General features: G+C 49.2%; 1 protein-coding gene and 1 long non-coding RNA gene across 2 annotated transcripts; one reads left to right on the top strand and one right to left on the bottom strand.

Annotated features, from left to right (window-relative positions):
• Nucleotides 1-2,393: 2,393 nt before the first annotated feature.
• On the bottom strand, nucleotides 2,394-6,788 carry LOC121590436 (lipid storage droplets surface-binding protein 2). Its single transcript, XM_041910141.1, has 3 exons — nucleotides 5,798-6,788; nucleotides 3,552-3,989; nucleotides 2,394-3,463 (listed from the first exon to the last, which is right to left on the bottom strand). Exons 1-3 carry the CDS (start codon nucleotides 5,985-5,987, stop codon nucleotides 3,087-3,089), a joined length of 1,005 nt encoding a protein of 334 aa, XP_041766075.1. The 5' UTR covers nucleotides 5,988-6,788; the 3' UTR covers nucleotides 2,394-3,086.
• Nucleotides 6,789-9,211: 2,423 nt separating this feature from the next.
• LOC121590464 lies at nucleotides 9,212-10,977 on the top strand. The gene is made up of 2 exons (XR_006004424.1): nucleotides 9,212-9,905; nucleotides 9,978-10,977. It is a non-coding gene; the product is annotated as an uncharacterized LOC121590464 (long non-coding RNA).
• The last annotated feature ends 2,395 nt before the right edge of the window (nucleotides 10,978-13,372 follow it).

Here is a 13,372-nt window from a genome sequence, read left to right as displayed (position 1 = left end):
AAATCACCGTTTGTATTTTTGTATAAATGATAATCAGGGTTGTTCATATTAACAACTGTCCACAACCTATAAGCAATGTACGATAAGTCTATAAGAAATGTTCGATATTGTTCACAATCTGTAAGCAACCAAAAACAAACCCTGCCGCTAGTGATGAAAGTTCGAACGAAGTCTACAATTGCTTAATTTAAAGGAACAGCGGACCACAAACGGTTTGATTGTAAGTGATGGACGATTGTGTTGTTCAAATCGAGATTGTGGACAATTGTAATTGTTGGAGTGAAAACCCCTGTAAAAAAGCGAAACTTTTCTCCAAGCTAGCTAAAAAGCTTGCAGCGTAAAGCTCACCCGTTTGCTCCTGTCGGTATGCAATTGCTGGTGTAGTGCCTAAAGGTATGCAATGCGCACAGCACTGCAGTCGCGTCGCACTGTCGTATACACCGTGAATGCATTTCTTTTGACTCTTTTCAATTTTAAATGACGTTGGTGCGTTTTTTTAGTTAAACTTGTTGACAGTTTTCGTCGTACGAAATGAAGTGTTGGGATGCAAACCACCGCTCCACATTGCCTCAGTTTGTTTTACGTGACAACAATGCCTCGACAGTGTCTTATCGGGTTCGATAAGATTACGGAATGATTGTGTACCAACAATTGCCAGCGGTAAGACGCTAATGGTTCCTCCTATTGTACTTTAATTACGCTTTTTTTGTTGTTGCCATTAAGGTTTAGTATGTAATTGCACTTTATTTTTGTTTTGGAATCGGGAGTGCATTTTGCAAGTAGAAGAGTGGCGTGCTATGTTGCGCATAGATCGAGCAATTGTTGACCGATGGACCAAACGTCACAGATAGGGCAACGTCACGCTGCCATCCATTGCTCTCTTACGCATCATTCCTGGACTATCAGTAGCAGCAGAAAAAAAAAAACAAACAAACAAGTCAATACACAAACAAACGCTCTCTCTCTCTACGACTCCCTCCTCTCTACCCGGGAGCGCATCTTATATCCCTTCTACGTGACTGCGCGTTTCACCCTCTGTCGGCTCGCGAAAATGCTCCGCGCAAAGTCACGCCAAGGTAAATTGCGCCGACGCGGGGAAGCACCACGCCGCGGCGAGCGGGACCGTTTGCGAGGGGCGTTTTGATTTTTTTTTTTTTCAAAACGATCAAAGTACGAAAGTGGCGTGATCCGCGGGTAAAGTGTACTTGCACCGCGGTTTCATTCTCGAAACCACACACACTACATGGCCGCCGGTGACGCACACACAGTCACGGAGCCCGATGAATCAACGCTACGCTAGACGGTTTTTATTTTTTTTGTTTTTTTTTCTTGTTGTGAGCCCGCGTGCTCATCAACGCCCCCATAGTGTGTGTGTGTGTTTTTTTTTTGTTAATGGGATCCATCGCGTTGGAGGTAGAGTCCTTGCTTAGGAGGATCCCGCAAGATCAAGGTCTAACTTACAGCCGAGCGATCAATCGGAGGTCTTACGCGATTGCTCATTTCGCTTCTTTTCCGTTTATCTCCCACGGACAGGAGGCGAATCGCTTATCAAAGTACAAAAGCGAACATATTTAACTAAAAAAAAAACCCCCATTCTATAACATCCTATAAAGCTGTTTCGAGTGTTGTGCTTAGGCCAACGCCCCTTTGCCTACAGGTACAGTAAACTGGAAAGGGCCACTTTTAGCCATCCTTATCAACGCTTCTCGAGAAGGGGATGTGAGCGAGTGTGAGATGGAATTGTCTTCCCTTTTTTCGCTCTTTGCCCCACAGTTGCGCAACTGGGTCGCACCTCACTGCACCGCACACACTATCGCGCACAAATGCCAGCGCAGAACGCGCAGTAGCTGGGTGACACCCCCCACCCCCTGGAGGTCGTTCTGGAATGTAGGCTTTTTCTTATTTTTTTTTAACGTAAACCTTCTTTCGCAAGTTCTTTGGCTGTTTGTTTTCAACGGCAAAATAACAAATTAGCTCAAGTAGGGCATCGGTCCCTTGACATCGGCCTAAGGGGACATGTGTTGAGCCGATTGATTATTGTGTGGTTAATTAATTGTTTTTTTTTAAATGTTTTTCCTTCTTGCTCTGCAGTTGCTTATCGTTCGGGTGCAGTACGCTGTGGGACACTTTCTTCCGTGAAATGAACTTAATGTAATAGGAATTGGACTCTATCGCATTCTTGTTGGACCAATCCAATAGCACTTTCCAAGGCGCCTGTCCTAAATGGGTCCCATAGAGTCCAATTTCCAATATACGAAATTCACTTCCCATTAGATAAAGTCAAGGAAGTGTCCCACAACTATAAGAACCCCTGGAAAACCCTGTAACACTAGGGCGAGCGTGGCAAAATGTCACCCTGTATTAAAACAATGTATCGGGGGCAACAACACGGCCGCAGTTTTGTAATCGAATCTGTTTTATTAACAAGACTTTTTTTTCATATAAACAAAAAAAATAGAAACAGAAAAAAACAGTATACATGTAGTATATAAACACGCAATAAACCTACACACAAAAAAAAAATATAGACGCCCGAACACACGGTCGCGGTATGCGCAGATAAAGCTTATTATCGAATTAGTTGTATAACCAGCCATGAAAGCCATGGTAGGGGAGGTGGGAGAGGAAGAAGGAGGTCCGCCCTAAACATCACGATCTGCGCGAACTTGCTGCGCGCATCCTCCGCACTATGGTGTATCCACCATAAGCATATGCTCCCGCACAAACACAATCACGCTCACACACCCGTCCCTATCTCTCTATAGCGACAACAGCGCATCTTGATCTTTCGCTAACATATCTCAGCATATCATCCTGGTTGGCACACATATTGGCCTTTAAAAAAAACGAAAACAAATGCATTCCGTACGACAGAATGATGCTCCCCTACCGGAAGCCTCTCCTCTGTGTTGTCCCTCTAAAATCGCGCTATCACTCATCAACGTCTGTGTGTGAGTGTGTGCTGTTGTGTGTGTTTCGAACATCCTATTTCCCGTTTGGTCCCTCTTCCCACACTCCCCTCCCTCATTTTTTTGTTTCCCTCCCAGTCACTATAATTTCACCGAATCTCTACTCTCTCTCCCTCTCTAATCCTGCTGCTGCAACGTTTTACTGCTCTTGGTCGTGGCGACCACATCGGACGTGGTGGTGCTGCTGCTGGGGGTAGAGGTGGTGGTGGTGTTGTTGGCTGGGACGGCGGGCGTCGTCGTGGCGGGGTTGCTGGGTGCCGGTTCCTTGGGGCTGCCGGCCTCGACCGCCTGCCGCTTCTCGTTGATGAAGTTCAGGTACTGGGTGAGGCGCAGCACGGCGATGAGCGTCGCGACGTAGTCGCGCACGTCCTCCTTCCGCAGCGATTTCACCTGCGTCGAGACGGTACGGTAGACGAGCCGGGCCACCTTGTTCGAGAGCCGCCCGACCGTCTGGACCGTGTGCAGGACCGGATCGTCCTTGGCGGAGATGGGCACTGAAGGAGGAAAAGAAAGACAAAACAAAAAAGCGCAATTAGTGATGAGCCGGAGAGAGCAATGGAAAGAAAGCCCCTTCCTGCCTACCATTATCGTCCTCCGATTCCGTGTCCGACTTGGGGAAGTAGTAGTCGAGCAGGCGCTCGGCCAGCTGGGCGGTGGTGTCGACGCCGTTCACCGCCAGGCTGCCGTACTGCGTCGCCAGCACCTCGTTCGCCTTGCGCCAGGACAGATCCTTCAGCGAGGCGGCCCGCTGCTGGGAGGCGGACCGCAGCTCGCACACCTTCTCGATGTGCGGCTTGACCGACTCGATGACGCGGGTGCGCGCCTGCTGGTAGATGTCGGCCGGCTGCTCCTTGATGATCGGCGCGTTCACCTCCAGCTTGTCGATGCCCTTGACGAGCGTCTGGTCGACCAGCTGCAGCGGCCGGTCGAGCTTCTGGACGAGCGGGGCCGAGACGGTCACCGCCCGGCAGACGACGTCCTCCGCCGTGCCGAGGGCCCAGGTGAGCAGCGGGTTGTAATCTGCAAGGAGGAGACAAACATGAATGTTGCGGTGAGGTCTGAGGTTGCAGAGCTCCATTTGCATCGATTCGCTCCACTGCAAACGATACAAAGGTCCGTCCTGCCAGGCTCCGCCGAGTTTGCTGACGTCTTTGGGGAGCACAGATAAGAGACGCGGGCGGCTGCTTGTTGAACCGTTTGCTTCCCGCTCGCACCGGGGAATCTTTCGAACTCCTCCCCGCCCCTGGTGCCTTATCAGCGCCCCGTGCTGGAGTCAAACGAGAGGCCAATAATGAGACCGTCAGCCCGGGCCTGATAAGGTCAGCTCGCTGCGCACGTACATTCTGGGCGAGCGCCTCCGGGTTTCCGGTTTTGTTTCTTCTTTTTTTTCATTGTGCCCTGTCGAGTGGGGGATTCTAGGGTACTGAAGGGACAGGTAGTAAATTGGAGCTCTATTGCACCCTTAAGTGGCACCCTTGGGCCACGCAAAACGTGGCTACTAGGACCGCAACAACCGGTCACGTGTCACCAGTGGTGGGAAGGGGACAGCGGGCGGCTAAGGGCAAATCACATGTACGATCTGCAATTTCGCAATCATAAACCGACCCCTTGTTGGGGTGCATGATTTTTTTTGCTTGCCCTTTGAAATGCGCATCTAATCTTGAACTGGAACAGCATGGGGCTGTAAGGAGACGCGTCACTGACTTCGGGAGGAAGCAGCAGCAAGAAAAAAAGAAAAGAAAAAGAGAAGCAAAAGCCTCATAAATTGCTTCCAGCGCGTTCGAGTTGCTTCTCTTCCCTTCCCAACCCCCCAGCACTCCCGCCTTTTGACGTTGTGTTCCATAATGGGATTAACATATTCGTTGCATTATGTGTGCCTCTGCAATGGAATGGAGGGGAGGAAGGAGGCATTCACACACACAACAACAACAACAAAAAAACAAAAGCACAAGCTTCCATCTTTTTTGTGCAACGGCAAAACGCGCAGATAAGGCTGGGCGCAATCAGCACCACTTGACTCTTGAGAGACAATGCTCCCTCTCTCTCTCTCTCTCTGTCGATCGCTCGCTTCTTTTCGGACCGTTCTCTTCCCCCTTTTTGCAATTCATTCATCCGGCGCGCGGGACCGTTTTTATTCACCCTCGCCGCAATTTCAATGAAATTCATCCAAGAATGCATCGATACCATCAAGAGAGAGAAAGAGAGAAGGAATGGAAAAAACGGTTTAAAAATAGGGCGTTCAACAGAAGCCCCACAGAAAAGCGGGCCCTTACAATCGGATGGGGGAGGACGGTTATGCAGTCCGGAGTAACGGATTGATGCGGTAACGCTGCATTCCAGCACTCAAGAACGCTCCCATACGGTACAGGGAGTGGTGGCGGATAGCTAGACACTCATCCACACACCGTCACCATATGGTTTTCCCTTCGATTGCCCCGATCGCGCGCATTTGGACTTTGGACCGGACGTGGACGCTTTGTTTTGAAACGTCACCACGCAGCCGGCGCAGACTGAGCAAAAAAAAAAAAAAAGATTTAAAGGAGGAGAAGTAGCACGTGCTCTTCTCGTCCTTCCGTTCGCCATTTTTTTGCAAAAAAAAAAACGGCGCCATCACTGCGCAGCCATCGCGCGGCACAATTGCAATGGCGCGATTCTTTTGACGGGGGGAGCGGACCGTTCTGAGTTCACGTGCTAGCAAGAAGAAGAAGAAGAAAATGACGGCCGATCGCAAGTGAAATGACCCCCGAATGTCATATGAATTATCGATCGGTTGTCGGATGCCCCCCCCCTATTCCTCTCCCTTGTGGCGGCACCACACGACGGCTTACCTTTGACGCGCCCGTACACGTTCTGGGTCTGCTGCCAGGTCGCGTCCACGACCGGCAGCTTCAGCATCCGGTCGAGCGATTCGAGGTGCGGCAGCAGCGCACTGTTGTTCGGTGCCGTGCTGTCGCTGTTGGTTGGAGCGGTAGTGTTGGTGGTGGTGGCGCTGCCATTTTCCTGCACTTTCGACGACATGCTGTTGCTTGTTCTCGTTCTAAAACTTGCACCAAAGGGTTGCACAGCGCACTGAACACACACACGCACAGTAAAGTTACACCGACAAAAGTTCAAAGTTCGGTCCCGGTGGACGCGAAACCGATACGGAAGCGGGGACAACTACGTGTTACACACCGGGTAGAAGCGGGGGGAGAAAAACAATAGAAAAACACGTAACGCAAATGGTGAATTGGAGATTGCTGCTGCTGCTGCTGCTGCTGTGTTAGAGGGTTTGAGAGTAGAGCGACTGCACCACACCGTACCGTATCGGATGATTGCGAGCGACGAAATGAACGAGCCGAGTCGACCGAACCGACGATCGGGTTCTGTTTTGTGCGTTGCGCGATGCGCGTGCTCCCGCGCGCGAGAGAGAGAGAGACACAAACACACGGGGCCGCAGCGGTTCCAGTAGCCGAGAAGACCACGGAAGACAGAGCGAGATGGCGGGCGGGCACACACGCGCACACAGAGCCGAGTCACCACTACACTGGGGAAAGGCACAAACACACGCACGCACGCACAGAAGAGAACAGGTTGATGAGCCGCGCGTATGTATGCGTATGCGCTGCACGTCGGCGAAAGGTTGATAGACGACGTCACACGCGGGGGCTTCGGGGCCTTATCGTGCGTGAAAGTGATGCGACACTACTACACCAAGCACCGAGCCAGAATCACAGAAACACGGCCAAAACGCTTAGAACACGCGCTCCTGACACTTCCAGCTCCTAACAGTCGCTCGCTCGTTAGCATACACGTCTACACCTTGCGATGGAACGTAACCGTGTCGGGTGAGCTTTTTATATGGGGCAGGGTTTTAAATTCCCCCCACCTCCATCCTTCCCAACACACACACACACCGACGGGCCTCTTATCAGCGCCCCTAAACGGGAACGGGGAAGCAATACTGACCCCTCGCCCGCCAGCCCTTCTCGCCGCTCCAAAAAGGGGTTGGCAGGGACAATCCCGGACCATATCGCCCGCCCAGCTTAGATAATTAGTGCTCGCAGGCCACCTCGCTCGCTTATCTCGATCCACCCGGCCCTCCCCTGCCCTTACCTCCTCCTCCGCCTCCTCCCCCCTAGACTGCCTCTTCAAAGAAGAACTTCGGTCAGTTGGGGCAGTTTTGCAAAGGGACCACGACCACCACCATACCGACGATCGAGCGCGTGTGTGTGTGTGTGAGTTCGCTTTCTCCCCACGGAACCTCCCAGCCAGCCTGACTTGACGACAAGTGGGGCCCGTTCTGCTACCATTCTGTCCTTCCCTCTCTCTCTCTCTCTCTCTCGCTCATCCTTCCCCTTGCATTCGTGTGCTGGTGGCGGGAATCCAGCCTTTGACCCCGGTGCGCCATTTTGCCGGTGCGCCATCATCGCACACCATGTCTGTGCGGCGTGTGACAGCGGGCACGGGGTCAAGCTAGCGTGGGCACGCGTGAAGCAGGGTTTCATACAGTTACGGGGCCCGCCTGATGCTGTCGAGAGTCCAACGCTGGGTCCAACGCGATCGCGCATGATATTTCTGGTGCACTTGGAGCACGCGGCGGCGATGGGGGGGGGGAGCCTAATTAAAGGGGTCCCAGGGCTGTAGAACGTGTGTGCTTGCCCTCGGGGCAGCGTTGGCGGCAACAAACGTAGCAATTGAGCCCAAACCGCCGAGCCGCTGGAGCAACGTGAGCCATGCGCGCCGGTCCGGGTTCGAAGGGTCACACACACACACACACAAGCCCGGTCGTTTGCTATGCTAAAGATTGCGTATGAGTAATCCGATTAATGATGCTAATTTCAAAGTCACCCGGCAGCAGCAAGTACCCGGCAGGAGAAACAGAACAGAGAAAAAAAAACACAAAACTTTTACTAAATAAATAAATGCGGTAAGAATTAAGTGGGTTTGGGTGGGATTTTTTTTTTTTTGGTTTTTCTTTCTCAAAGTTCACTTTAGCGTTTCTCACTCCAGTTGCGCAAAGTGGCAAACGACCCGGTACTAACTGGTTGACAGGTGGAAAATAACAAAAACAACATGTAAATGAGCCAAATTAAAATAGCTACAAAAAATGCATTGCTCCGCTTTGCGCTTTTGTTTTCGCTTTTACAGGGTTTCCGGAAATATCGGATGGAAAACATGGTTGTTTCTTTGTTCTTTCGATAATCAGTTCAATATTGAGTTCTGTTCTGTTTTGTTACGTTAAAGCCTTTTGCGATTAGAAAAATGCAAATAATAAGTCTTTCAAAGTGTCTGAAACGTAGTTTAACGGGTTTTCGAATCATATGATGGAATAGTTAGTTCAATCACTTGGCAGAAAGTTGCAAGAATACTGTGGATATTTGCTATCATGTGATGGAAAATGTCAACCGGATAGGGGAATTTTGCCAGATGGCTGTGGAGCATTGCAGTTGACTGTGGTAGCCGGTGCAAGAAACCCAAAACATTTTAGCTAATTTTACCAGTTCATCATGTTTACTTGTTATTTAGCTTATCATGTTACCAAATTCTCCTAATCGGTTGACACACACCAATAAAGGGTTCGATATGAACTTGTAACATTGCGCTACAGACACGTGGTCTTTAGTACCGTACAAATGTATTGACAATTCGAGCCGTGAACGAATTCTAAAGCATTCAACAACAAAAGAACATTTTTTCGTAATATTTGGTAATGCGATCGATGATGGATCTGATGACCCAAAGATTCGCAAAACCCTGCATCGTGCACAAAGAAGGACGCCGATGGCGTCAACACAGCCCAATCACCTGGTGAAACTCATTTGTGGATGATGCAAAAAAGCGGCGTTCTTTCTCTCCCTGCGCGCGAGAATAAAGCTAATAATGAAGCGGCGTGACAAACTACGCCATGATGCGGCTGTAGTTGAAGGTACAGCAGGCTGGCTCTGGTTGGGTCATCTGGGACATCGGATGAGGTGTGGGATGTGACTAATTCCGATGACGTCGAATGACCTGACACCACTCAGCCCGGTGCCTAGCGCAAACGATCTTCTGCCTGATTTGAAAGGGGGAAGTTAATCGTTAGCTGCGAAGCAGCAGCAGAGATCTAGATTAGCGTGCGAGCACCACCAATACCTATAGTTTGTGTTTCAGTCCGCTCGTAGCCTTGACTTTGCTGAGCACTGTAATAATTGAACATGAGCACACTTAAGCTGCTGGCGACGCTGGACTGAGACCGCGGAGGCAACAAAATAAAACCCAGTTGTACTTTGGAATCGGCTCCTGGTGCTGCTCCGAAAATCTCTCCCGAGATGCCCTTTGTACGTAAACAGTAAAGACGCGCCGGACGAATTTTGCTCTCCTATCTGCCAGCAACATCTCGGCGAATGGGGGACTTATTTCTTTCTCGTCGTTCTTTGTACGTTAATCATCTTTTTCCCCCTAACGGCGACAATAATATCTCTAGACGCGCCGCCATCTTCCCCTGCTTTTCTTTTTTTGTCCACACCACTGCCCGTAATCTTGCAACGTATTTCAAGTGACATTCATACTGCACATGATAATAATAGCGTGATGATACGGTGTTTGGTCCGTTTTGCTGCTGCTATCGGTGGTTGATTTATTCTTTTCTTTTTTTGTTCTTCTTTTTTCCAAACCGCCGAGAGCACGCACCGACCGGGAGTGTGTTTACACGTTTCGCGCTGGTGTCGCGGCCACTGATTTGCCACAACGTGATGCATATGAAGGTGTCAATTGAAGGCAATTTAAATAAATTTGCTCATAAGCTGCCCTGCCCCTGGTGTGCGCTGCATCTTGGGCACGTTTTCGTGTGGGATCGCTTTTGAAACCGCCATGTACTCGGTGGGCTGAGTAGCTGAAGAGGGGGCAAGATGAAACCAGAGCTGCATCATGTAGAATGGAGAGATGTTCACGCCGATATTAACTGCCTTGTGTATGGTGAGAATCCAATGTGCTAGGCGTGGAAGCATTCCATACCGGAGTTTGGTACCATTTTCTTTTTTGTTGTAGTTGCCCAAGTGCGGATCACTAAGGGGATTAGAGAGGTCGTCACATGTAGACATACGCATACGCTCACAGCGAGAAGCAGCGCTACCCGAGCAGATGCTACACACCGATAGACGAGTCATCAGATCCGAGGCGGCATGCAGGCACCGAGGGAGTCGTCGTCGTCGCCACGCGTGGACTTTGAACCCGAGTGAGCAACGTATGGTGCGCAGTTGCGTCAACCGATTTGTTTCCATTGATTCCCGCAACACATGTTTGAAGGGGTACCGCGCACATTCGACGCCGATGAGACGGCACTGGAAGCCCCTTGTGTGTTCGTTCGTTCGTTCTCGATGGGGAAAAGTATCGAGCGGTTGTGTCCCCGATAGCGTTATCAGCGCACGATAACCAGCTGCGGTTACCGTCATCCATTGCTCGCGCGCATTGCTTAGCTTTGGCTTCGTTTGTCCGCTTCGATTGCCAGCGGAGCCAGCGGTAAAGGCAACTGCTGTTTGTTGGAGGCTTAGAAAGTTTGTCCAGGGGTCCGAGAAGAGAGCTCCGAGAAAGACACGGCCAAGTGGCGGATGTTTACACGCAAACGGCAAGAAGTTTACAGTGCAAAGCAAGATTACAACAGTTGGAAGACATTTTCCACATTGTACAGGACAGAGGCTGCTAACAGAGCCGATTTTTGATTTAAAAACTCGGTGCAAATTGAGATGGTTACACTCGATTTCAACATAAAATGGTACAGTCACTCAATCGACGACTTGAATGATTTATTTCCAACTTTTTACGGATATTTGATTCTTTTCTTTAATATGGCTATTGTTCATGAGGTACTTTTTGTCAAGAACATGAATTAATGTTCTTCAAATCGTATCAGAAACACTAACACAATCACTAAAATAATATTTTGATTCATTTTACACTTGGGTTGTCGACGCGTATATACGATTTTTTTATTCGATTCTAATTGTAAGGCTCACTGCGAAATGTGAGAAAATAAATACATTTCCGAGGAGATTTCGATATTTATTTCGAGTCGAGAAAATGAACTTCTGAAGTATACCTTTCTCGTAAGAATTCATGCGTTGGACATCGTAATATCGTAAACTCTAAACCTGATGTCTAAGTTATCCAGTGATCTTAACATCGAGCCATAATCTCCAAAGAAAACATTTCCAATAAAAATTCATCGAGTCCAGAATTGCAAACTGTGTGAATTGTTGATCCAGCTTTAAAATGGCCATCTCTTTCACATACACACAATTGCATCCTTCCTCCCCACCGCACAGGTACGATTGATGATTTGCAAGTTTTATCTGTCGACTACACCAACAAAAAAACAGGTTAAGTACACTCACGTACTACAACGTGAACGTTGTACGTTGTCCCCCACTGAAACGGTGTTATCGGTACCGATTTTTTTGTTCGCCACCCACGCAGTCGCCCAGTGACATCGACTATGGGCCCGGTTGGCCAAAAATAAACCTTTAACCCTTGAGCCGTGTGACGGGATTCGGGACCCGTTATCCGTCCCCTTAAGCTCCTTCCGATACGGGCGACCCGTGTCTCATACGCCAAATGGCCGCACGTTATCGGGGAAAACGGAAAAATGTAGAGCACCACGGTAACCCATCGACGCAACCGGTCACACTCTGTTGTCATTATCGCTGCGCCAATGACGATACCGGGACGATGACAGGTCGCTTTCGACCCGCGCCTATCCAGACGTTTCCCGGCGATCTTGGAAGAGTTGGAGAACTTTGCTCCAATTGCCCAAAAGCCGATGCGGAAGTGTGTACGAAGGGATGGAAAGATAGTCTCTGCTGGGTTTACGTAACTTTTTGAGTACGCCGGGTTCCAAGGAGGAAGTCAATCATAGATCAAATGTCATGTCGTGTAGCAGCTAAGTGGTCCAATCGTATATAAGACAGCTTCTGTAAAGGTTGGACGTGATTCGATTCCCATCCGGAGCCGAACATTATCAGTGATGAATGGTGACAACTCCATCGACAAGTAAATTATTGTGATTAACGATCACGAGCATATCTGGGTTCGTATTTAAGCAGTGATTGAATTGTATCGATAAACTAATGTTTACCGTGAAAAGCAATAGACAGAAGCAAACTGTATGTGTTACTTACGATGCACAGCGTTTGAGCGTTTGATATATATTAAACTGAAATGACGTCACTATTCCATACAGAACCCCACACCAACTAGCCTGAAGTTTTCAGTTTGATAAAAATGTAGACAAACGCTGATTCGCCGCAAGTTTGGCGCATCTGATGTCACATGAGACTGTCTTTAAGTCAACAATTTTCGACTCTAGTAGAAATCATGCTAAATTCACAAGGGGCTTGAGCAGATGTATGAAAACTTTTATACGGTATGAATCTTTTATGGCGTATGAAACGCCTAACAGTATGCAATAACAGCAGCACCACATGTTTCGAATCAAATTCAAATCACACCGTTGAAGCGTCACGATGTAAATCATTGCCACGGTTTCTGTTGTTTTAGTACACGTCTAAACCGCACATCCAAGCATCTTAAACCTATTTGAAAGCGAAACTGTTCATCGCTTAACAGTTTAAGAACGGTCGTTCAGGCAAAGGGAAAGGTGATTACAAAACACCATTTCCACCCTGCTTTCGTGAGAGGTTATTGAGAGAGGCCAATTAGCACAACAACAACACAGTGGTTACCGGTGGCCTATTCTGTTTCGTCCGCGCAGTGCAAGTAACGGGCACGCAGCCAGGATGTTTTGGCTTTTCGTTACAGCCACGCACATGTCACTTTGTGATCGCGACGATCACGCCACAGCAGTTTGTGGAGTTACGCTGCGTCTGCAGCCCCCGAATCACGCAACACACACATACATACACAAGAGCGAAACATAAAATATGTCCATAATGTAACACTCGGCGAGCCCTTCGGTTCGGCACTGTCCGTTGCCGGAAGTGCCTGAGGATCCCTAGCCTCACACACACTCTCAAACTCAAAAACTACGCCTCTAGAGGCGTGCTCTTTGAAGCGCACCAACGACTCCGATCCGACTCCGACTATTGTTAGTCTGATTCCGACTCCGAATCAACCCGAACCACTAGTTACGCACGGAATCGGAGTCGCCAGGAGTCGTTTGGAGTCGTCCGATGTCAGCCGGAACCATTTGGAGTCGGAGTCGTCCGGAGTCATCCGAAGTCGTTTGGAATCGACCCAAGTCGCTTGGAGTCGTCCGAAGTCACCCGGAGTCATTTGGAGTCCGAGTCGTTCGGACTCTTCGGAGTCGGAGTCTTTCGCCATCGTCCAGATTCGATCGGAGTCGACCAGAATTGGAGTCGGTCGAAGTTAACAGGAGCTGTCCAGTGCAATGTGCTTGTTATCAGGCATTTAATTTCGTTGTGTTTTGA

This window comes from Anopheles merus, chromosome X (assembly GCF_017562075.2).
Source record: "Anopheles merus strain MAF chromosome X, AmerM5.1, whole genome shotgun sequence".
Taxonomy (NCBI): Eukaryota; Metazoa; Arthropoda; class Insecta; order Diptera; family Culicidae; genus Anopheles; species Anopheles merus.
The sequence above is the reverse complement of the archived record's forward strand: the minus strand, read 5'-3'. Positions and strand labels throughout refer to the sequence as shown.

Coding starts and splice junctions, on each gene's coding strand:
- LOC121590436 (XM_041910141.1), bottom strand. CDS start 5,987: ATGTCGTCGAAAGTGCAGGAAAATGGCAGCGCCACCACCACCAACACT. Junction 3,990..5,797: donor CGTGTACGGGCGCGTCAAAG/GTAAGCCGTCGT, acceptor TCCTCCTTGCAG/ATTACAACCCGCTGCTCACC. Junction 3,464..3,551: donor GGAATCGGAGGACGATAATG/GTAGGCAGGAAG, acceptor TTCCTCCTTCAG/TGCCCATCTCCGCCAAGGAC.